The sequence below is a fragment of the Notolabrus celidotus genome, chromosome 19 (genome assembly GCF_009762535.1).
Source record: "Notolabrus celidotus isolate fNotCel1 chromosome 19, fNotCel1.pri, whole genome shotgun sequence".
In the NCBI taxonomy this organism is placed as follows: domain Eukaryota; kingdom Metazoa; phylum Chordata; class Actinopteri; order Labriformes; family Labridae; genus Notolabrus; species Notolabrus celidotus.
In genome coordinates, this window is record NC_048290.1 from 15,582,244 (window position 1) to 15,604,445 (window position 22,202).

Below are 22,202 nucleotides of genomic sequence, written 5' to 3' on the forward strand. Positions count from 1 at the left end.
TTAAGAAATCAAACCCATCCAGGGGCCACCATGTTGGCCCACCTCAGATCCCGCAGCAGGAGTTTGTTCCCCGGCAGCCAGACTCATACAATCAAAGAGCAGTATGACTACCTGGACCTCAGCAACACCTTCGTGAAGCCATGGAGCTCCATGCAGGTCAGACACTTTGTTTTAGTCTCTGAGCTTCAAGTCATTGGAGATTGGATATCTAGTTTCATTATTTCTTTATAGTGTGTCATTCATGTTGTATAAAAGCTTTAAATGCTGTTTCAAATGCTGCATTTAAAATGCATTTTTTGTATTAATTGTGAAGGACCTTGGCAGAGACATCTACGACCTTTATGCTGAGTATGAGTACGAGGAGGAAGAGGATCGAAGCTCTGTGTCTCACTCTCGTCTGCTGCTCTCTCAAACCCAACACTTCAATCTGAACATCAATGTTGGAGGAACGGTAACGTCTTTTTTTCTTCTCATCATTTTCAACCTGAGTCCTATTTCACATAGTCTTTGGTTGAAGTGATGAACGGATACAAAAAGTTTGGAGCTGCTTTAATAATTTGCTTCTGCAAGCAGCCACAAAATGGACTGCGATGACTCTAACAGAACCCAGGTGGAGCAAACTGCCTGATCAAATGATGTCCTCTAAAAGTTCTTGTTTTTACACTTAACCAGCTGATAAACAAAACAAATGAAAACACCTTTACCAGTGATTAAGAAATGTACTGTCTTCTGCTTTCCTCCTCTGCAGGTGTACCACTTGCCCTACGTGTTAGCTGCCAGGTATCCAAAGACGAGGATCGGCAAGTTGGCCACGTACACAGACCACTACAGGAAGCTGAGCCTGTGTGACGACTACATCGTCCAGAGCAAAGAGTTCTTCTTTGACCGGGACCCCAAAATCTTCCACAACATCTTCAACTTCTACAGGTTGGAATAAAACCTGTTTTTAAACGACCTCTCAGAAGCAGCCTTTTGTCTTTTTTAGTGCTGTTTATTCTGACCCGTTATCTCATGCCTCTGTCTTCTCCATCAGAACTGGAGTGTTGTGCATTAAAGACGAGTTGTGTCCTCGCAACTTCCTGGAGGAGATAAACTACTGGGGCGTGAGGATCAAGAACAGCCAACGCTGCTGCCGCATCTCCTTTGAGGAGAGGCAGGACGAGCTGAACGAGCAGCTGAAAATACAGAAACAGCTGATCGCTGAGGTGGGTCAACAGAAATGTGCCTGCAGCTCTGGAGACTGGTTTAGTCTTACCCATATTTCATGTATCTGCATGCCTGATATATGCAGACTATAGAAACAACAGGCATGATCAGAACCACAGTGTGAGGAATGAAAGTTTGTGACATTTAAGTTGTGTGAATGTCACAGACAGTAACATCTTTCATCAAGCATCAGTTAAGGATAAAACAAGGAGGAACAACCAAGTGCAATGGAGGGCAAACAGTTCACTGGTTTGCTTTGGTAACGTCTTCCAGCATAACCCACACAATCCCCTTAGTTTGGGGAGATAATCTGGATAGGCTTAGTTGCCTAGATCAGGGGCTCCCAAACTTTACCATGCCAAGGCCCCCCAAACAGCATTAGCTTCTGACAGGGGACCCCCTTTGGAAACTCACAGACAATGCTTCAAAATATGTAAAGAAACATCAACTTTTAGAATGTATTTTCTTACTTTTATTCACTTTTCAATAATTATTACCTTTGTTTAGCACAGGAAATTATTAACAAATGTGTTGTAGAATAAATCAAATAAAAGGCCCCCCATAGCTACGGTCCCCACTTTGAAAACCACTGGCTTAGATGACCCTTTCTCCCTCCTTTTCTTTCCTTCCTCCTAATCTAAAAGACTGTCCAGTAAAAAGAGTAAAACGCCAAAACAAAAAAGTTTGAATCCCCGCTGCAGGTGAGTTCATTCCCTCGACTTGTAGGAATGATTAGCAGTGGGTGGACAAGATTTTCTAATTTCCATTTCTAATGCATTATGCCTATTTCAACCTATCTGTGTTGCCTTAATTTGTCACATTACATCTTATTGTATCAGATAAAATAAAAATGTCACCTGCAATACTGATGTCATTCCCATACACAATCATATAACTGCCATTTCCTCTTCAGCATCCTAATATTACCTTAAACAATGTGGTAGACTATAGCTTTACCAAGCTGCTAGCATGTGTGCAGACCCTTAGTCATGTTTCCAAGAGATGTATTATGCTGCACTAGAAGGCAGCGGCTGGAGATGACTCATAGCTCTAAAGTTTGCTGCATTATTTATCCAAGAAATGCTAATTCTACTTGTCTTATTCTGTCTGTTTTGAGAGTATCCAAACAAAGACATGACAGATTTACCAGACCATGAGGTAAACTGGGGTAACATTAGTTCATAGTTCATGTCTCTGTAGTAGAACAGTATTTAATGCACACTAATATATTCATGTTGTTTCCCCCTCCTGACGCCATGTTTAAAAAGACATCATCTCTTCAGCAGCTTGTTTCTCTATTTTTATTACCTGTGACATTTTGTCAGTAATCTGCTGGCTGACTTTGTGCACGTCTGACCTACATTATAAATCACAGCTGCACTTCTTAACAGATGGAGAACGGAGAATAAGCTCTTTCTTGGCGCAGACTTAGACAGATGTTTCCATCACAGAGGTCTCATTCTGATCCACTTTGTCGTACCAGTTTCTTTACGCTTTCAGTATTTATTCTTTCAAACCCAGTTTTAGTGCTCTGTTTGGTTTCAGAGGTTTTGAAGCATATTTATTGCTATGAAAAATGCCTTACCTGTTACTCTGAGTGGGTTGTAAATGTGTGTAAATGTGTGTAAATGTGTGTAAATGTGTGTATGTGTGTGTAAATGTGTGTGAACCAGGTGGAGATGGAGGAGAATGAGGAGCTCTTTCACAACATGCTCTTCGGGTCAACCAGAAGCAAAATCTGGAACCTGATGGAGAACCCTTTCTCCTCGATTACCGCCAAGCTGATGGGGGTCGCCTCCTCCATGTTCGTGTTGATCTCACTTGTTGCCATGACACTCAATACTGTGGAAGAGATGCAGTACAAGGTGTGGGCTATACTTACTGTCTGTGTTTATGTTGTTTTGTATGAAAAGCCAGAAGAATGCATAAGCAAACACACAACATTTAAACAGCTTTGTAATGGGAGTTATTCTCTTCAAAGCTTTTTAATCCCGGTTTATATCAGTGTCATATCGTCGAGCTGAGCCGGTGCATTTGGACAAACATCTCAGTAATCCTTCAAAGAACTCCTGTGATCATTTCAGCTTTAGATAGTTCATAAAAGCTAGTCGCCAGAACCATGATTTCTTTGTTAGTTTTGATGTCTCTCTCAACCAGACCCCGTCAGGTCAACCCAGCGGCAGGTTCTACGGCGAGTACCTGGAGACGTTCTGCATCACCTTCTTCACCCTAGAGTACCTGCTGCGCCTGGCCTCCACCCCTGACATCAAGTGTTTTCTGCGCAGTGTGCTGAACACAGTAGACCTGGTTGCCATCCTGCCACACTACCTGCAGATGATGCTGGAGCACTTTGAGGACAAGGACATACATCTGCACGCCGAGGACATCCAGAATGTAGGACGGGTTGGAAAGGTAAGAGGCGGATGAAGCAGCAGGGTAGAACAAAAATAAAAAGTCAGACACACAGGTGTATTAATTATTCTTCCTGTGTGTTTTGTCTCGCCTGTAGCTGGGTCAGGTCCTCAGGATCATGCGTCTGATGAGAATCTTCAGGATCTTGAAGCTGGCTCGTCATTCAACAGGCCTCAGAGCCTTCGGGTTCACACTGAGGCAGTGCTACCAGCAGGTCAGAGTCTCAAATCATAATAATAATTAAAGGCGCAAGCCGAGATGAACGGGCCTTCGCACAACCACCACCTGATGTGCAGCAGGTGTTGCGTGTGGCCGATTTGGTGAGATTTCGTGCATTTTAAAGCCCCCAAAATCAATTTCCTGTTTATGGCGAGACATGTGCGTTTGATGCCCTGCCTGAATGTCTGCCACGCCCACAATTTTAGTCTGAGCAGTCACTGTGTCTACTACAAAATATACGTAGTTTGGACTTGATCGGGGAAAAGACCTAGGGCAAGAGCTCTTAAATTCCTGGAACCAGTCAGAAGCCAGGCTGCAGCATACAAAGTTAAGTTAATATAAATAAACTTTGTGTGTGTGTGTTTGTGTGTGTGTGCAGGTGGGCTGTTTGCTGCTCTTCATTGGTATGGGCATCTTCGTGTTTTCAGCCATGGTGTACACTGTGGAGCATGACGTTTACAACACCAACTTCACATCCATACCACACGCATGGTGGTGGGCTGCTGTGAGTAGACAAACACTGCAAACCTGAAGTGTCTCATCTGTGTTGTAATCTGTGTTAAATCTCACCTTTAAAAAAACACACTAAGTGACTTTCTGGAGAAAAATCAGTCATGCCATATCAATTAAAAGATGACTGCATGTCATACAGTATATGAATCAGGATAACATCAGTCAAACATACACTGTATTAAATCGTACTTTTACATTCCTTCATTCTTCACCCTCTCATCCCTCAGGTGAGTATTTCCACAGTGGGCTACGGCGACATGTTTCCAGAGACCAACCTGGGCCGAATCTTCGCCTTTGGCTGCATCTCCTTCGGCGTCATCCTGAACGGCATGCCCATCTCCATCCTCTACAACAAGTTCTCTGACTACTACGCCACGCTCAAGTCCCACGAGTACACGGCCGTCACCAAGGCCCGGGGGAAGGTGCACTTTGCCAGGAGGGCGGCCAAGAGGCTGGCAGAGTGCTGCGAGGACACCGTTCATCAGAGGACATCACGTCTGCTGTGAAACAGGTTCAGGTTTCCAGGTGTGCAGTGAAGACTTTCAGGACAACAGAGACTCCTAGTATGTGGATTAAAAGAACTGTAGGTACACATCAGACCTTTTTCACTGACTTTTGTTAAAAAAATGTGGGTGTCAGTCTTCTACTGGATTTCATTTTTCAGTTACGTTCACATATTTCACTTTGATTGATTTCAGTTGTTAAGAAATGACGCAAAAGAAAAAAGATTTGAAGGTCCTTTTAAAAAAAACAACTGTCTAAAGAATTAGCTAGATTTGAATTTGTTTAAAGATCTATTTGTCAGTAATCGTGTTATTAGTAATGAAAATATAAGTTTTTTTTACATCTTTGAAAAGAAGATATTTCATTAGTCAGTTTTGTTATAGTAGCAGAGATGTCCTTTAATTTCCTTAGGAGACACCTCTATGTTTGCTGGGTTTGGAAACACCTGTTCCCTTTCTCTAAAAAAAAGAAAAAGACAGATTTAAGAACTCAATCATTTTTATTTTTCAAACAAAATTTTTTTTCAAAAGAAACAATCACCACAAGTTATAAAATGTTACATGAAATTAAAGGATGGCATAAACAATCGGGACCTTTAGATAGCATGAGTCTGTGCTGTTCAGTGTCTGCACACATTGAAGACGGACACGTTTTGGTTTCGGTTTCACTGGTTAGAGACATCTCAAGACCTTAGGGATGAAAAAAACATCGGTATGAAGACAGCTAAAAGAGGAGCACTGTGTTTCTGTGATTTTCTTAGACTATTTAAGGACTCTGTGTGAACCATTATTACTCTGAAACAGAACATTTCTTAAAGACATAACACCCTTTAGTTCCTCAGGTTTTAATGGAAAGTCTCCCTGCATGTTTGTTTTCTGCATGAATGAATGAATCAATGGTTAAATAATTTCCACAGCTTATTTTCTTCAACACAAACACTCTTCACTCACCCAGTCGTTATAAATCTATTTAGCATTTCTTTCCTCATTATGTGATAAGTTAAGGTCTATATGACTCCACCTCCAGCAAATAAAAAGTGTTTGTGTTGAAAAAGAAACATCATAGGATCAGAGTACGACATCACTCAGTTGTTGTACTAATAAGAGACGTTAAACAGCTTTATTTTAAGAATAACAGAACATGTAATTTATTGTTTGTAAAACTTGCACATGACTCCCTGAACACAAGCAGCATCATGAACAGGTTTCTGTGATATTAATTTGTCCTCACAAGTCTCATTTCATTTCAAGAGATTTTCATCACAAGGGACTGAAATAAGAGGGATCCATGTCTTCAAAACATTCCCAGTATGTCTGCAAACACTTGCAGACCTGCAGGTATTTTCAGGGAGAAATATCCTCCGCTCCACAGGATGAGCTGAGATCAACAGTTTTAAATACAAAGTCTCTACTTGTTGAGATTCTCCAGCAGGATCTCCGCTCCTTTGTTTCCACTCATGCTGCTGAGCTCTGATTTGATGGACTCCAGCGCCTCCTTCACCTCCGAGGAAACGGACTTGTCACAGCTGTTCAGGAGGCTGCATGAAAATAAATGAAGGTTTTGAGAAACGATGCTGTAATCATGAAAATGTTCTTTTACTGTTGAATTTCTTTATCAAGAGAGGATCAACCGTCTGAAACAGTGCTCAGTTAGCTCATGGCTAACAGAAATCTAAGGTGGTATCACACTGTGCACATGTGCATTTGGATTTGTATGTGTGCAATAGAGTGTATATAAGAGCTAGTCTACATGATATCACTCACTCATTAGTGGATTTGTTGAGACAACTTATCAATAAAAGATAGACATGCTCTGAAGCATACTAATGCTCTTTCTTCTCTTCTGTGTGTGCGTGATCACTGACCTGCTGAGCACCATGGCTCCTCTGTTGACTCTGATCCAGGTCTTCAGTTTGTCTGTTCCCACTGTGTCCACCAGAATCCTGCCGAAGCGCTCTGGAGGAGAGGAGAGAGAGGAGAAGAGAGGGAAGGCTTTAGCTTTTTATACTTTAGTTTATATTTTATGTACTTCGTCCAAGGAGACTGTTTCTTTATTCTTTATCTCCACAATGTGAAGTGTTTAAGTCTGTTAAACACAGACTACACTGCAGTCTAATGAACAATTGGGTTGTGTTCACAGTTTAAAGGTGCAGCTTGCGCCCTCATGTGGCTCTTCAAGCCTTTTACACTTTTACCATTCTCTTAGTTTTTGTCATTTAACCTGTTTTTGTTTTTTTGCTAATGAAATAAAGCAAAGCTGAGGCAAATTTACAAAGTGCATGGGAAATTAAGAAACCAGAAGCTGAAACAATGAGATTTATAAGACTTAACTGCACATGTGTAAGTTTTGATCAGTGTACAGAAAAACTCCACAGATTGCATGAAATATCAATAACTTTAAGTCCCTTCAAGTTATTTTTTTTCATAGTTCTGGCAAACTGAAGTTAACTCTTAACTAATGGAGTCACAATAAAGGAGTCAGTGGTTCTTTAAGGGTGATACAATCCTAATCATGTGTGTTCTTTTTTACCTTCCTTCCCAGCCTCTTCCATCTTCGTGTCCTGCTCTATGAGCCACTTCAGCACCAGATGTCCTGCAGGATGCTCCGCCATGTGAAGCTGCAGAAAACACACACACACGCGCGCAGTTTAGAGGATAGATAGGAGATTGTTTCAGCCAGCAGCCATGAAACAGCCTGTAATGGCTGCAAAGTCATCCCTGAAGTAGATACAGTGCTGATTATTTGACAGGTTCAGTTCAATATTGCAAGATGAAATTACACCTTTTGTTGATGGAGTCTGGTATAATTTCTTAGAAAAAGATTGAACTGATATTTCTGATAAGGAGGGATGTTCACTTTAAAAATGATATTTTTTAAAGTAGAAAACTTAGAACATCAGTCTGAGCCTGTCAGTAAAAAGAGGACTGATGAAGTACAATCAAACAATTCCAAAACTTATTTTCCCTTGGTTGTCAAGAACCTGTTAAAACATAAACATAAGGAGAATTTACACCAACCTGTCCGCTGATCCCTCCTGGCACTAACTCCTGATTGGCCATCTGAGACACAGCTGTCATGGCGGGCCGCAAGTCTCCACAGGCAGACGCCAGGATGTCACTCACGGTGACGCAGGTCGCCTTGTCCATCACCATGGTGCCGGCATTTTCACGGAGATGCTCCAGCAGAGCGGGTGAGATAACTTCCAGAAGCTCCTTCCTCCGAGTTCCCGTTTCTTTTTTACTGATGAGAGGAAGACAGACGAGAAATCACTTTGGATGTTTTAAGAATAGATTCCGGATTCATGCATCAAACCTTTTCAGGGTTCCCACTCTTTTCCAGAGATCATTTTCCAGGACATTTCCAGGACATTTTCATTGATGATCAAGCTGGTATGACCGTCTAAATTTAGTTCCTAAATAGTCTAATATGTTCCTCTCAGTGGAAGTCTACATTGAAAGACATGTGGTCTATGGCTATCAATGAAATCATCTCTTACATGCTTAAAAATGATGGCAAATTGATAATAGAATAATGCAACCACAGATGTACAGCACTTCACTTTATTAGTGCAACCAAGTAACAATGATGGGCAACTCTCATCTCAGCTTTCTCTTTTCTCAAAAAATATAAAATGAGCTAAGAAAAAAACAAAAGAGCCTGCAAAGGAATCAGGAAGCTGCCTTACTGAAATAATTAAATAATAATAATGATCAGAGGATCAGTGCTTTAATGACCTAAATAGATCTGAATGACAAAAATGGCCACAAATGTTTCTCAACTCAACTCAGACTCAAAATATACCTGCTTAATCATGATATTCATCCTGCTAAGTGGTCGTTATAAAACAAAGCAAATGTCACGTTTTTTTATTTGAGTTACCGTAAACTCTGAAAAAATCACACCGGTGTATTTGAAGATCTCTCAGAGGTTTAAAAAATGTAAACTGTCTTCCTGCATGGCGATGTCTATTATGATCAGCGATGTCTACAATGTGGAGTTTCTGTGCAGCTGTGTCGCTCTTTTTGTTCCCTTTGTTTTCACTATCGGGAGTTTGCACTCCTGCTAGCTAGAGGAGGGGTTCTGAAACTGTTTGGAGCCAGGGACCTGTTACAGGTAAGAAAATTGTCCATGGCCCCCTCATAATTGTAACACAGATTAAGCACATTAGTGATGTGTCATGATCAAAAGCTGCGGCTCTGGGAGCCGATGCTTTATAGTGAATCAGAAGAGCCGTCTTGCATCAAGAGAGAGCCGGCTCCCAGTTTTTTCCTTTCGCTGCTTCGCTCTCAGTGCTCAGCCCCAGCTCTGCTCACAGCAGAACTTTGTTTTGATTGGTCAGCATGGCGGCCATGCAGCCAATGATATGTGAGGATATAGGATACAGGTGATGGAGGGGAGGCTGTGTATCATGGCTTCATCTGTTCCTTCAGAGAGAGTCTTTTTAAAGACCGAGCAAATACTCCCTGAGAGGAGAAATCGGATCAGCCCATCCAAGCTGAGGCATCAGATTTTTCTCAATAACAACCAGAGGACATTAATAATGTTTGCTTGAGTTTGGTTCTGGTTCTGTTTGCCTGAGTTTGGTTCTGGTTCTGTTTGCTCGAGTTTGGTTCTGGTTCTGTTTGCTTGAGTTGTTTCTGTTTCTGTTTACCTGAGTTGGTTCTGGTTTTGGTTCAGTTTGCTTGAGTTCAGTTCTGGTTCTGGTTCAGTTTTGGTTCAGTTCTGGTACGGTACTGGTTCGGTTCTGGTTCGGGTCTGGTTCGGTTCTGGTTCGGTTCTGGTTCAAGCCTGGTTCGGTTCTGGTACGGTTCTGGTACGGTTCTGGTTCGATTCCGGTTCGGTTCTCGTTCAGTTCTGGTACGGTTCTGGTTCTGTTCTGGTTCTGGTTTGGTTCTAGCTCGGCTCGGTTCGGTTCTGGTTCAGTTCTGGTTCGGTTCTGGTTTGTTAATAGGGTCAGGTCAAACACAGCCATGTTGGAATAATTTTCCAGGACTATATGTGCTTTTCCAGGACATTTTACTTTTTCTCCCATTTTCCAGCTGTTTTCCAGTTCTGGAAAACTGGTCAACTGTTTTCCAGGTTTTCCAGGACGTGTGGGAACCCTGCTTTGACTGACTTTGGCACTTTATAAGTAAAGATTGATTGATAGACAAAGAGCTGTTACCTGTGTGCGTTTCCGTCTCCTTGCTCCAGCACCTTGATGATCTCTGGCAGCAGGTAGGCCGGGTCTCTGGGGCTCAGCAGGTACAACAGAACCTTCTTCCCGTACTTATTACCAATGACCTCATCCAGAGACGACAGGATCTCCTGAACAAACACAAGAAACAAGACTTTAAGATTACATTTACAACAATCCTCAAATCTTTATATCCAAACAGCAAACTGAAGTTAAACATCACACCATAATCAGGATTAGAGATGTAAGGATATATCTCAAGACAGTAAAAAATACAATAACGGTGGATTAAAATCGATTCAAAAAAATTTGTATCGTGAACCTAAAATCAGGATTCCAGCTGAATCCAGGGTTGAATGTATCCTTACATCCCTAATCAGGGTCGTCACTGATGAAGCATCTTGAACTTACTGAGAGAACGACTTGTTTAACCAGCTTTGTGTCGTCCACAGAGTCAAATATGGCCAAAAGAACCAGGTGACCAAACTCCCCCTGTGGACACAAACAAGTTTGATGTAAAAAAGTAATAACAGCTTATTTTTTCATGAATGAATGAATGAATGAATGAATGAATGAATGAATGAATGAATGAGCAGCACAGAATACTCACGGTGGCAAACTTCACCATGTACGTCTTCATGGTTTTGATGATCACTTTTCTGTCCTGAACGAAATAAGATAAACTTTTATTTAAAACAAAGATGCTAAACACAGGAAACTTTGTTTTTATCCTTTTCATTGAAAAATGTAATCCTTTATTGTAAGACAGAGACTTGGACATAACGAGAGATATCTGAGATTAACAAGAAAGGCCGTCTTCAGGCTTCAGGCAACATTATCTGATACTGATGAGACACAAGCAAAAGATCTTAAAAAAAAAACAGATTTTTAGAATTATTTTCAATCTATATTATTAGTTTTTTAAAAAGTCTGTTGTGAAAACATTTCAGATTTTTTTTATGTATTACTAATGTGTCACTAACACTTGAATTAATTAATCACTTTAACATTGCACATTGTCTTTCTGTTGCAACGATCTAATAACACAATTATTGGTACATCTGTGTGTGTGTGTGCGTCCTCACCTTGGATGTCCCGTGCCACAGACAGTGCATTGCCACTCGCGCTCCATCGTGTGTGTGAGCCATGTAGACGACGGCCTCTCTGATGGACTCGATCATCTCCTGCTCACACCGAGACCACAAACAGGAGAGAAGAGGTTTACAGTTAATACAGGTACACCATATAAACACACTGCACATTTAATATCTATATATTAATATAGACGGGGACTTTAACCATGTATTTATTTTCTACATAGCTTATTATAGTATTCGTATTACTTATTGTGTATAGAGCAACTGTTATAAATGAGTCTTACTGTTCTCTGTTTTTCAGGAGACAGCAGGAAGAAGTCCAGGAACACTTTGTGGACTATCGAGTGTTTGATCACCTGTTCTCTGAAAACAGAAATCACAAACTGTTCATTCATTGCACTTTATCTCTCTGTCACATCTGCTGTGACGTATTTCTTCTTGTCTTACTTCTGAGCCATGGGAGTGATGATCTGCTTCATCTCATCGATGATGTTGTTCTCTTTGTCCGGGTTCTCCTTGATGACTTTATCCACGGTGTTCAACACGCACGACTGAACAAATAAACACAGACATAGAGATGATCAGCAGCTGACATTTCAAAACACAACACCCTAACACTATGGCTTACAGGGTTTGTGTGTGTGTGTGTGTGTGCGTGCGTGCGTGCGTGCGTGCGTGCGTGCGTGCGTGCGTGCGTGCGTGCGTGCGTGCGTGCGTGCGTGTTCGTGTACCTTGCACACAGTGAAGGTGTTCCCGTACAGCTCCTCGCTGAGCATGAGTCTCTGTGCGAGCACGGCTTTGTCGTTGTAAGCGTACTCAATGATGGATGAAGCCATGGAGTGACGGAGCATCTGACGCACGTGACCTTTAAATGTTTGCATCAACGGCGCCAACAACTCCTTGTTCCTGAGGAGGAAACGCAACCACACACAACTCATTACACACAATTTAAATTTGCATCATGTTCAGCTTGAGAGCATTTGACACAATATTTGTGTTTCTTTCCCCGAATGTTTGTGGTTCACAGCATCTTGCTCCAACACTATAGATATTTAAGTAAAGGATCTTTGACTTTTACTCTAAGTCATCCTCTTTTATTGAACATTTCACCAACCGAAAATCTGTTGATCTCTTTCAAACAGTGTGAAAACGTAAATTAACAAAAGTGATAAAATTTATAAGCAACTCAATAAGTTTCTCTGTCCTATGGTCATCATTCAGTTTACTTTAAAGATACCATATAAATATCACAGCCTTTCCGAAGAAGAAGAGTTGACTCACCCGTACATCAGCAGCTTTTTCACTATGTGTCTGCCGTACTGAGACTTGGACAGAGTAAGGGTGTCCCCTGCAGGAGACGACGAAACAGAGACAGTTAAACCTTCTTTAGTGTATAGTTCACAAGATCAAAGCAGGAGCTGGACATCAGTCACATTCTGGAGTTAAAGCTGGGGTTGGTAGTCACGGAAAGCTAGCATGAATCTGAATGTTGCATATCCTCAGGACTCCGTCTAGCACTGGTACGAACCCTGTGGAAGTGATGAAGGCGTGGATCAGGGTTTCGGCTTTGAGCTCACCTTTAATCTCTTGGAACACCTCCATTCTCTGCTCGTGGCTGCCGAACTGGATGAAGCACTGCAGCACTCGCACAGAGTCGTGAGCGAACGCCATCTGGAGGGAGAAGATATGGGCAACGTGAAGCCACCGTACAAGACGAGTGACGCTGCAAAAACCTGGGACTGATCCCGTCTGACTGCACCAAGACTTCTGAGTGATGTCGCCATGTTCACATTTCACACACTGAGGTCATTTTAAGATCTTCACAGAGTTATAAAACACGATAAAACAGTTACAAACAATAAGAGAGAAAGTCACCTGTTTGATCTTCCCACGAAGCAGATCATGAAGCTCCTTCATCAGTTTAGTCTTCACTTCATTCTCACATTTCTTCCTGTGAAAGCAAACAAGAGCATTCTCTTAGTCAAAGTGAAAAAACATTTACTTTAAACAGAGTAACTCTGACTGTGTGTGTGTGTGTGTGTGTGTGTGTGTGTGTGTGTGTGTGTGTGTGTGTGTGTGTGTGTGTGTGTGTGTGTGTGTGTGTGTGTGTGTGTGTGTGTGTGTGTGTACCTCCTGAGAACCTCCCACACTCGTTTGGCCTTACAGATGATCTCGAACATGTCCTTCCTCTCCGCCTGCTGCCTGCTGTTCTTTAAGTCTTTCTTCTTCTGCTGCCTGTTCTTCGTCGGGTCTTCATTCAGCTCTGCATTGAACTCACCTTTCTTCATCTTCTTTGCGTCAGGACCTGATGATAAAAACACACATTAGAGACTTTTCATGACATGTGCCCTGACAGGTTTAGTAAAGAGAGAAGAAGTCGTTTTTCTGACCTTCACCCTCTTCTTTGTTTCGAGCTTTGAAAGGTGCCATCTTCCTCTTCTGAGGCCCCGTCCCAGCTTTGGAGAAACCAAATTTCTGTTGTTTCTTGCCCCCATCGCCGCTCTTTCCTGGCCTGCTGTTGTACGGTTTGAAAGGCTTTTTACCGCCTGGCTTACCACCTGGTTTTCCACCGAGTTTGGTCCCTATGGAATCTGGAAAGAGGGCGACTTGTCAGTAAAGATAGAGACTGATGGTGAGCCGAGCTGAATAACAGAAGTCAGAGCGTACCTTTTCCTTTCTGTGTCAGCTTCTTGCCTCCTTTAGGGGAGAAGGGTTTCCTGGATTTCGCTTCCATACTGGTGTGCAGAGAGGACAAGAGACACAAACAAATACAGAAACAAGTTAGAAGAAAGCTGGGCTCCAAAAACCGACACATTCCCAGGCCAACTATGAGGATAATTTAACTGTGGGTGTGAGCAGAGAAGAAGTACAACAACTTTTATAAACCTGTAGAATTAATGGGGGGCAATTTTAAACTGAGCAGTTAAATGCACGATTTAAAAATTTAATCTAAGCTTCATTAATGAAACAGTTGTGATTGTGAGATTGAGATATTTATGTAAAAGTGCAAACTTTTCCAGGTCAAGCTTTATATATATTTTTAAAATAAGCTGACAATCCAGCTCCAAGGAATATTTCACAAACTCATACCACCCAAATGTGTTCAACCTCATGTGACAGCATGAAAATAAACAATCCTTTAATCAGTGAAATCTGACCTCAACAACTTTCTCCCATCTGGCTTTGTTTTGTTTTTTCACAAGAAAACGGTGGAAGGGAAGTATTTTTACTTTTTTTTAAACCTGTCTTTAGCTGAATTATCTAACCACAGTTAAAACAGTTCTGACATGCACCTCCCTTCAATAACCGTATCTGTTTCAGTTGCTGTTGATACTGTAGTTACACTGGAAGTATGACTGTAATTGATCTACAAGCAAGCTGCCGCAAAATGTAGTTCACCAAACCTCCTCCAAAATTACTATTCAGAGTTGATAAATTGAGAAAGTTGGAAAGAACAAATTGGGTTAGCAGAAAAACTAATACATCTCTTGGTATTATAAGAAGGATTAGTCATCTTGTTACCACAAACTGTCTCCTTACTCTTTATTACAGCCTAATTTATCCATATCTTTCATATTGTAATGTAGTTTGGGGTAGTACTTTTCCTACGACTCTCCATAAAAACATTTTGCTCCTTCAGAAACATTTTGTTAGGATGGCAACTCGATCGAAGCCACACGTCTCATCTGCTCCTTTGTTTCAGAAACTCCAGCTTCTTACTATCAGATAAGATAAGATAAGATAAAATATACTTTATTTGTCCACCGTTTGGGGAAATTCTTTTGTTACAGCAGCTTACAACACGGCACAGGGGAATACAACAGTGTACTAACATAGTTAAAAAATATAATAACAGTAATAATAGCAATGACAAGGGTAAAATAGAATAAAATAAAATAAAAGAATAGAATAGAATAGAATAGAATAGAATAGAATAGAATACAATATGGCAACTATTACAGATATATACACACTATGTACACTTCTATCTGATAAATAGATAAGTATTTCATTTTTGATATTAGAACACTATTTGGGTGGAGGCTTCAAATAAGCTCGAGTTTTCTGCCTCTTCCTGCACATTATCTTATTTATCTTTGCTATTTTTTTGTATGTATTTTCTTTTAATTGTGCAAATAAATAAACATAAACATAAGATTCGACAATCTGCTTTTAATTGTCATCATGCAATATTAAGTTTTACATACAAAAAATACCACAAAGATCACCCCCTAAAGAGTGAGACCACAAGTCACAGAATGGTGTCTAATAGTGAACACTACCTTCTATTTGCATAGTTTACGATGAAATATTCGCTGCCTGGATTGATGATTTAAAGCCTTTTCGGATCCAGCTAAGTTAGCTGATAGCATTCACAATGTATGACAGCGTTTATTATTAAACCCCTGAAGACGCCTCACATTCCTGTCATATATCTGTATCATAATCGCGCATAATAACAAGGAGTAAAGCATTATATTAGGTTCAACTTACATCAGAAATGTACACACACGCTTCCCCAGCTCAGTCCCATGCGTTCTGTCCTCAGAGCGGTTTACGGCACAACACGTCCAATAAAATTCAACATGAGCTGCCGGAAAGTGGAAGACTTTACGACAGCTCCTTCTAGCCAGAAATGAGTGAAGAATTAACATTCCTACAGTCCCGCATTCCTAAAAAAAGTGTTTCTCCATATTTCTGGTGGTTCACGAACATTAGGCGACGAGTAGCAGCTACAAATAGTGATTTTGTGACTGTTCTTTGCAGTTGAAAGAACTATGCACCATGTTTTACCCAAAAGAACGTTATAAAAAATACAAAACTATGTTTCATAGTTTAATAATCTAATTAAACCCTCAAAGGAGGTTGAAGTTCTTCTTTATCTGTAGGTGATTCTCTTTTTGACCAAAAAGGAAGCAACGGTAACGAAACGGGAAAAAGGTGTCGAAACTACAATAACCGGCATGCATTGCGGCGGTGTGACTTTCCTTGTTGCCTGGAAACGCCTCCAAACTAAAACCTAGGGCAGTTAGTTACAGAGCGTACTGCAGACAGTTTCAGATATTTAATTAAAGTCAGGGTTAATTTTAAACTTTAGTTTAGTAAATTTAAGCTCTTTCAGGTTTTCCAAACTAGCAGGTAATATTGCATTTTGCTTTGTTACCATATTTACTCCCCTTTTAAAGTTATCGTCTGTTTAGTGTATCATTAGTTTTAAAGTTTCTGTTATTAATTCATATCTCTTTCCTAATTTTAGGTAGAAAAGCAGAGCCTCGGATGGTTTAACAGCAGAAATGTCAGACGAAAACAAAGGCTCTGTTGGTGAGGAGGCTGAGGACACACGGTCAGCTTCACAGCAGGAAGGTAAACAATTCAACAGCTGAAAACACAGTTATGATGATTTTGTTGCATAAATATACACTATTTCCTCAACATAATGCATGAATTAAGCTGCTATTTTCTCCCCTCTTACAGACGGTGATCCTGAAAACCCAGCAGTGCAGCAGGAAACTGAGGAGGAGACCAGAAATGAGCTTTCTGCAGACATTACCTACAAGTATGAGGAGCTTCACTCCAGACCGTTCATCACACCGGACTCTGACATCCCGGACAACCTCCTGCACCTCTCGTATCCTTTCACGAACACTGAGTTTAATAAGATATATTTCACACCTCAATTATTTTCACCTTCCCTCATAATAGTCAGGTGATAGAGGTGAGATATGCATGAATAAATGAATAGTTTTTGGTAATCTGAGTTTTCAGTTAACCTCATTCAACAGAGGAAATCATTTTTAGATATTTGTCTATAGAGAGGGTAAACAAACTGAATCTAAATATGAAAAATATTATGCATTATTTAGTTTAGAAATATACTGTATGTATAAGTATGAATAAAAACTTAAGTAAACAGTTAAATACAATATAAATGCAATCTATGTGCTAGTAATAGTATTATTTTACAAAATATGAAAAATAGATAATTTTGATATATTATAAAAAATAATATTAACTTTTCAGTAGTAATATAGAATTAATGCAAAGTGCACGTAATTTTAAGTTCAATTTGTTTTGCACTTTGCATGACTACTTCCATTAAAGATACAATATACATAGCAAATCGAGGCCGCCTTTAACTCATCACTCTTCTAGACATTCCTTTGGGTATGACAGCAGGCGCAGGGGGAACCTGCAGCTGCTGGACGACAGCACTCTGATGTTCATTGCTGGAAACCTCCTGGTTCTGTTGAATGTTTCCACCAGGGAGCAGAGATACCTCCGCTCCTGCAGCGGAGGAGGAATTGGCTCCATCACGGTAAGATGGCTGAGAGAGTTCATGTTAAAGTGAGACTCCAGCCTGTATGTGACTGATATGAACTGTCACAATTGGTTGCATACTGACTGACTTTAATTATCTGTACGAGCGATAACAGAAAGTATTGTGCATCTTTAATAAAGAAATGATGCATGCATTTACATGACAGCGTGCAGCATGTATTTTCACAGCAAGAACTCTGAGTAATGAACACATGCAGGTTTTGTTAAATCCTGATATCTCTTTTTAAGAAAAGCTGCTTTCACTTTCTCAATGCTGTTAAAATGATAGCTGTCAGGAGAGAGATGAGGGGACACATGAGAGACAAAGATGTCTATGATATGTATATGTGTGTACGTTCGCATGTCAAGGCACACCCCAGCAAGGAGTACTTCACTGTAGCAGAGAAAGGAAACCTTCCCAACATCATAGTGTATGAATATCCCTCATTACAACTGCACCGTATCCTCAGAGGTAAACAGGACCAAGATCATTCCACTTATTTTCCTTTTTCAGTTTCAAACTTACAGCTGATCACATTTTAACCATCATGTCTACAGGCGGCACAGAGCGAGCATACAGCTTCGTGGATTTTAACCAAGACGGGAGCCTACTAGCCAGCGTTGGGGGCGATCCTGACTACATGCTGACAGTGTGGGACTGGAAGAAGGAGGAGGTGATGCTGAGCTGCAAGGCTGTTTCTCAGGAGGTGTATCGAGTCAGCTTCTCCCCGTACAACCCGGGACTGCTGACATCATCAGGATCTCATCACATCAAGTAAAGGACAAACTGAATCCTCCATGAAACCTGTAACTCTACCTGAAAATCACTGTTGAGCTTTCAAATATGATATAAAACTTCTCATTTGCTTTCTATCAGGTTCTGGAAGATGGCCAGCACATACACAGGTCTTAAATTGCAAGGGCTGATGGGACATTTTGGGAAAACTGCAGCTACAGACATCGAAGGCTATGTTGAACTACCTGATGGAAAGGTGTGTGTGACTGTGGCATGGACACTTTAAACCTTTGAAACACTGCATCAGCATCAAGCCTGTGTCAAGAAGTTAAACAGATTTAGTTTCTAGAATAAACATCTCTATATTCACACTCTGGGGTCAAGGGTGGTCTAAAAAATCTACCTAGAAATTAGGAAAAATTAGCCTTGAAAGTACTGTATGTCATTTAAAGCAGAAAATGTGTCAGAATATGAACGCCAATTTACAACAATGACATATTAGGATCATTCAAACGGTACCAGATGATTTCAAGTCTAGAGTTACAGCCTCCTTAGTGAGCCTGGAGCCTGCAAAGGCATTATACAATTTTACTCTTTGGACATATTTTCCCAATTTTCTTTGCAAAGATGAAACTTCATTTTGTCAGATAAAATAATAGAAACAAATGCTGGACTTGCAAGGTCATATCCTGAATCTCACAATTGTTTTGGTTTTAAAATATGTCTATGTCAGGTGGTGTCCGGCACAGACTGGGGAAACTTGCTGGTGTGGGATGGGAACGGCATAAAGGTGGAGATTTGCCGTAAGGAAGGGAGGAACTGCCACGCTGGAAAGGCCCAGCCGTTTGCCCTGGAGGATGGTCAGCTGATGACGATCGGCTCTGATGGAGTGGTCCGGGTATGATACTGACAACAACCATAACTAGATCATTCATTATTTACTTCTGACATTCTGAATAAGCATACTTGAGCAAGAGTTCTGTTTTGATCACTAAGATTTTCTCCCTTCCTGCAGGGCTGGGACTTTGAGGGCATCAACACTGCCGACAGTAACATCCTCAACAGCATGTTTGAGATGGAGCCCATGAACGAGATGGTGGTCGGACACAACGTGAGCCTCTCCTCTGTGGTGAGGAGCTCAACGCCGGACTGCTTCGTCTGGTTTGCTCAGGTCAGAGGACAAAAGGTCAAAGGTCACAACAACATAAAGTCACTTAAAACACTTCTTTGTAATAAAGCAGACTCAACAATCTCTCTCTGCTTTTTTATCCATAGGATTCCAGTGGAGCTATCTGGAAACTGGATCTGTCATTCACCTACACAGTGAGTCTCCTCTGATGCTTTTTCTGTTTGTTCTTATTTAGAAATTTTTTCTAAGTACTTATGAAGCTACGTACTCAACTTTTGGCTAGCTTTGTGTCACTCATAACAAACTAAACTCTATATGTTTTTGTAGTTTCATTATGGATCAATCTGGTGTAGGTGTAATCACAGTTACATTTCTGAATTTTAAGACAAAATAAGTGAAGCTTTTGGAGAACATATCATGTTGTTTCATGTTGTGGTAAATGAGTTGATGTTGGGATAACGGTGGATGTGTGATCTGTGTGTTCAGACTCCGGATCCAGAGTGCCTGTTCTCCTTCCACGCTGGGCCGATTAAGGGCCTGGACGTGTCGAGGAAATCTCACCTGATGGCCACGACCGCTTTGGACCGTGAGTGAAACACACCCACACACACACAACATAACACACACTGTAAACCCGAACAAGTTGAAATGACTCAAAATATTTGTGGTGACTGATTACATAAGAGTTTTTAAGGAGCGGAAGTAGAACTTTTGAGTATAACTGAAATTATAAAATACGATTTCAGTTTACTTAATTGTTTTCTTTCTTTTTTTAATTTTCAAGTTTCTCCAACTCAAATGTATTTGTTACATTTTTTGTATTGTTAATTCATACATACTAGATGAAACTGAGTACATGTCATGGTTTGGTTAGTGTATTCTTTTCCTTGTGTTTCATCCATCCATTATCTTGATCACTTATCCCGTTTCGGGGTCACGGGGGGCTGGAGCCAATCCCAGCTAACTTGGGGTGGAAGGCAGGGTACGACCGGGACAACCTTCTCACTGTTAGGCAGCAGCGCTATCCACCATACCACCGTGCAGCCCGCCTTGGTTCCTCCCTGTTTTTATTCTGTATTAGTCATCCTTTGTCTCTCTTGAGTGTTTAGTGATCCATGTCTCTTGTTGTGTTTTCTTAGCCTAGTCCTGTGCTTCCTGTTTTATTTTGTAGTTCTGAATCCCTGTGTCTCCAGTTTAGTTTTGCCGCTTCGTGAAGCACAGCCATTGTGGTTTTTCAAGTGTGAAGACGTGGTGACATTGATGACGTCATACGTAGCATCCCTCTGTACAACCAAAAGTTGTTATTTGGACATTGTTTTATTAACTCAATAAAATACATATAATTAAAACAACATTAATTGTTTGGATAACTCAATAACTAATTCTTGGTTCAACTAAATAGGTGGTTATGAGTGCTGTACCCTTAATGGCTATGAGTTAGAAGTACTGTTCAGGTTTACAGTGCACACTCTTTCTGTGTTGTCTCTGCTCTACAGGTTCAATTAAAGTTTTCGACTTCCTTGCAAAGAAAGAGCTGACCACAAGTCGCTTCAATCAGGGAGGAACTGCCCTCAGCTGGGCTCCCACTTTGGTCAGTGTGTCGGCGTGAAAATGAGTAATGCTAACAAAGACAGCGCACTGCGGACGACAGAAAGTGACCTCTTGAGTTTGTGTGCAGGTGAACCAGGGCGGGGGTTTACTGGTGACAGGGTTTGAGGACGGCGTGGTCCGGTTACTGGAGCTGTTCAACCCTCAGAGGCTTCATCTGGCCAGCGGGCGCACTCTCAAAGGAGACGCAAAGCTGCGCCTCAAGCAGGCCTTCAAACCCCATAATGCACCCGTGACAGCTGTTGCATATGAACGAAATGGAGAAATCTTAGCTACCGGGGTAAAGTTGGACCCTTTGAATCCACATATATTTGACTCTCTGTAGACACTGGATGAGTTTATATTTGTTTGTTGTCCTGTTGTTTCTTTTACTTTGACCTCTGACCCCTCCTCCCTGCTCAGAGCTCAGACTGCACCGTGTTCTTCTTCACTGTCGGGGAAAAATACAACCCCATTGGCTTTGTCAAGGTTCCTGGTCCGGTGCAGGCGCTGGAGTGGTCGCCTCACTCTCATGTCAGTACGATGTCTCCATCTCACACTTACTGCTGTATCTCTGCAAAGAGAGGGCATTGATCTCTTACAATTTTCTACGCAGAGTGAAAACAGGCTGCTCATCCTGTGCCAGAGTGGTCATGTAGTGGAGCTGGACAGTCCTGATCCTGAAGCCCAGAAGCCGGCTAAAACCTTCAAGCTGCCTGCTCTGCCCAGCAGATGTTTCAGGTTCAGGAGCATCAAATCTCGGATCAAGGTCCGGATGAGATCTCTCTATTCTTAAATTTGCAGCTTTTAAATTTTATATCCTTTTAATGGCTGTGTTAAAAGAATCTTTTCCCTCGTTTTGTTTTGAGTTACAGAGCTTTTGTATTTGACTTTGTTTGTTCAGAGAGAGGAGGAAATTGCAAGGCGTCAAGAAGTAAAGGAGAACAAGAGGAAAGAGAGGGAAAAGAGGCTGAAAGAGTCAAATCAGCAGGATGGAGGGCTAGAGGAGGAAGAAGAAGAAGAGGAAGAGTTGCCCCCTATCTGCATCCCCGACCCTCCAAGTACTCTCTGCTGTGGCTTCTACTCTCAGCCTGGACAGTTTTGGCTCTCTATGGTACACACACACACACACACACACACACACACACACACACACACACACACACACACACACACACACACACACACACACACACACACACACACACACACACACACAGATGTTGCCCACAGGAGGTCACCCTTTTGACACTAATCAAAAGTTCCTCAGAGCAGTTTTAGGACTTTAATTAATATAGAGATTAT

At 41.2% G+C, this 22,202-nt stretch overlaps 3 protein-coding genes across 6 annotated transcripts in view; 2 read left to right on the forward strand and 1 right to left on the reverse strand.

Moving 5' to 3' along the window:
* Nucleotides 1-6,676, forward strand: kcnv2a (potassium channel, subfamily V, member 2a). Its single transcript, XM_034709672.1, has 9 exons — nt 1-156; nt 314-451; nt 749-927; nt 1,034-1,205; nt 2,880-3,071; nt 3,364-3,618; nt 3,716-3,832; nt 4,217-4,342; nt 4,578-6,676. The coding sequence occupies exons 1-9, from the start codon at nt 31-33 to the stop codon at nt 4,854-4,856; spliced, it is 1,584 nt and encodes a 527-aa protein (XP_034565563.1). The 5' UTR covers nt 1-30; the 3' UTR covers nt 4,857-6,676.
* On the reverse strand, nt 5,335-15,751 carry pum3 (pumilio RNA-binding family member 3). The gene is made up of 18 exons (XM_034709669.1): nt 15,622-15,751; nt 13,795-13,862; nt 13,518-13,718; nt 13,258-13,432; nt 13,003-13,078; nt 12,705-12,798; nt 12,409-12,475; nt 11,859-12,033; nt 11,575-11,678; nt 11,412-11,490; nt 11,116-11,214; nt 10,641-10,694; nt 10,442-10,522; nt 10,019-10,161; nt 7,872-8,094; nt 7,384-7,471; nt 6,719-6,809; nt 5,335-6,391 (listed from the first exon to the last, which is right to left on the reverse strand). Exons 2-18 carry the CDS (start codon nt 13,859-13,861, stop codon nt 6,262-6,264), a joined length of 1,947 nt encoding a protein of 648 aa, XP_034565560.1. The 5' UTR covers nt 13,862; nt 15,622-15,751; the 3' UTR covers nt 5,335-6,261.
* The window catches only part of LOC117831144 (cilia- and flagella-associated protein 44), a 25,744-nt gene continuing 19,273 nt past the window's right edge, over nt 15,732-22,202 (forward strand). For 3 of the 4 annotated variants that reach the window (XR_004634929.1, XR_004634928.1, XR_004634930.1), the window contains exons 1-16: nt 15,732-16,266; nt 16,385-16,491; nt 16,603-16,756; nt 17,281-17,443; nt 17,815-17,917; nt 18,004-18,220; nt 18,323-18,437; nt 18,915-19,079; nt 19,197-19,352; nt 19,457-19,504; nt 19,797-19,896; nt 20,807-20,901; nt 20,989-21,198; nt 21,321-21,431; nt 21,514-21,666; nt 21,802-22,011. Coding sequence is in view for 1 of the 4 variants with exons in the window: in XM_034709668.1 (XP_034565559.1) it covers nt 16,422-16,491; nt 16,603-16,756; nt 17,281-17,443; nt 17,815-17,917; nt 18,004-18,220; nt 18,323-18,437; nt 18,915-19,079; nt 19,197-19,352; nt 19,457-19,504; nt 19,797-19,896; nt 20,807-20,901; nt 20,989-21,198; nt 21,321-21,431; nt 21,514-21,666; nt 21,802-22,011 (2,070 nt within the window). In the remaining 3 variants the exon portion in view is untranslated. The remainder of the gene's footprint in view (nt 16,267-16,384; nt 16,492-16,602; nt 16,757-17,280; nt 17,444-17,814; nt 17,918-18,003; nt 18,221-18,322; nt 18,438-18,914; nt 19,080-19,196; nt 19,353-19,456; nt 19,505-19,796; nt 19,897-20,806; nt 20,902-20,988; nt 21,199-21,320; nt 21,432-21,513; nt 21,667-21,801; nt 22,012-22,202) is intronic. The other variant, XM_034709668.1, reaches the window with a different exon arrangement.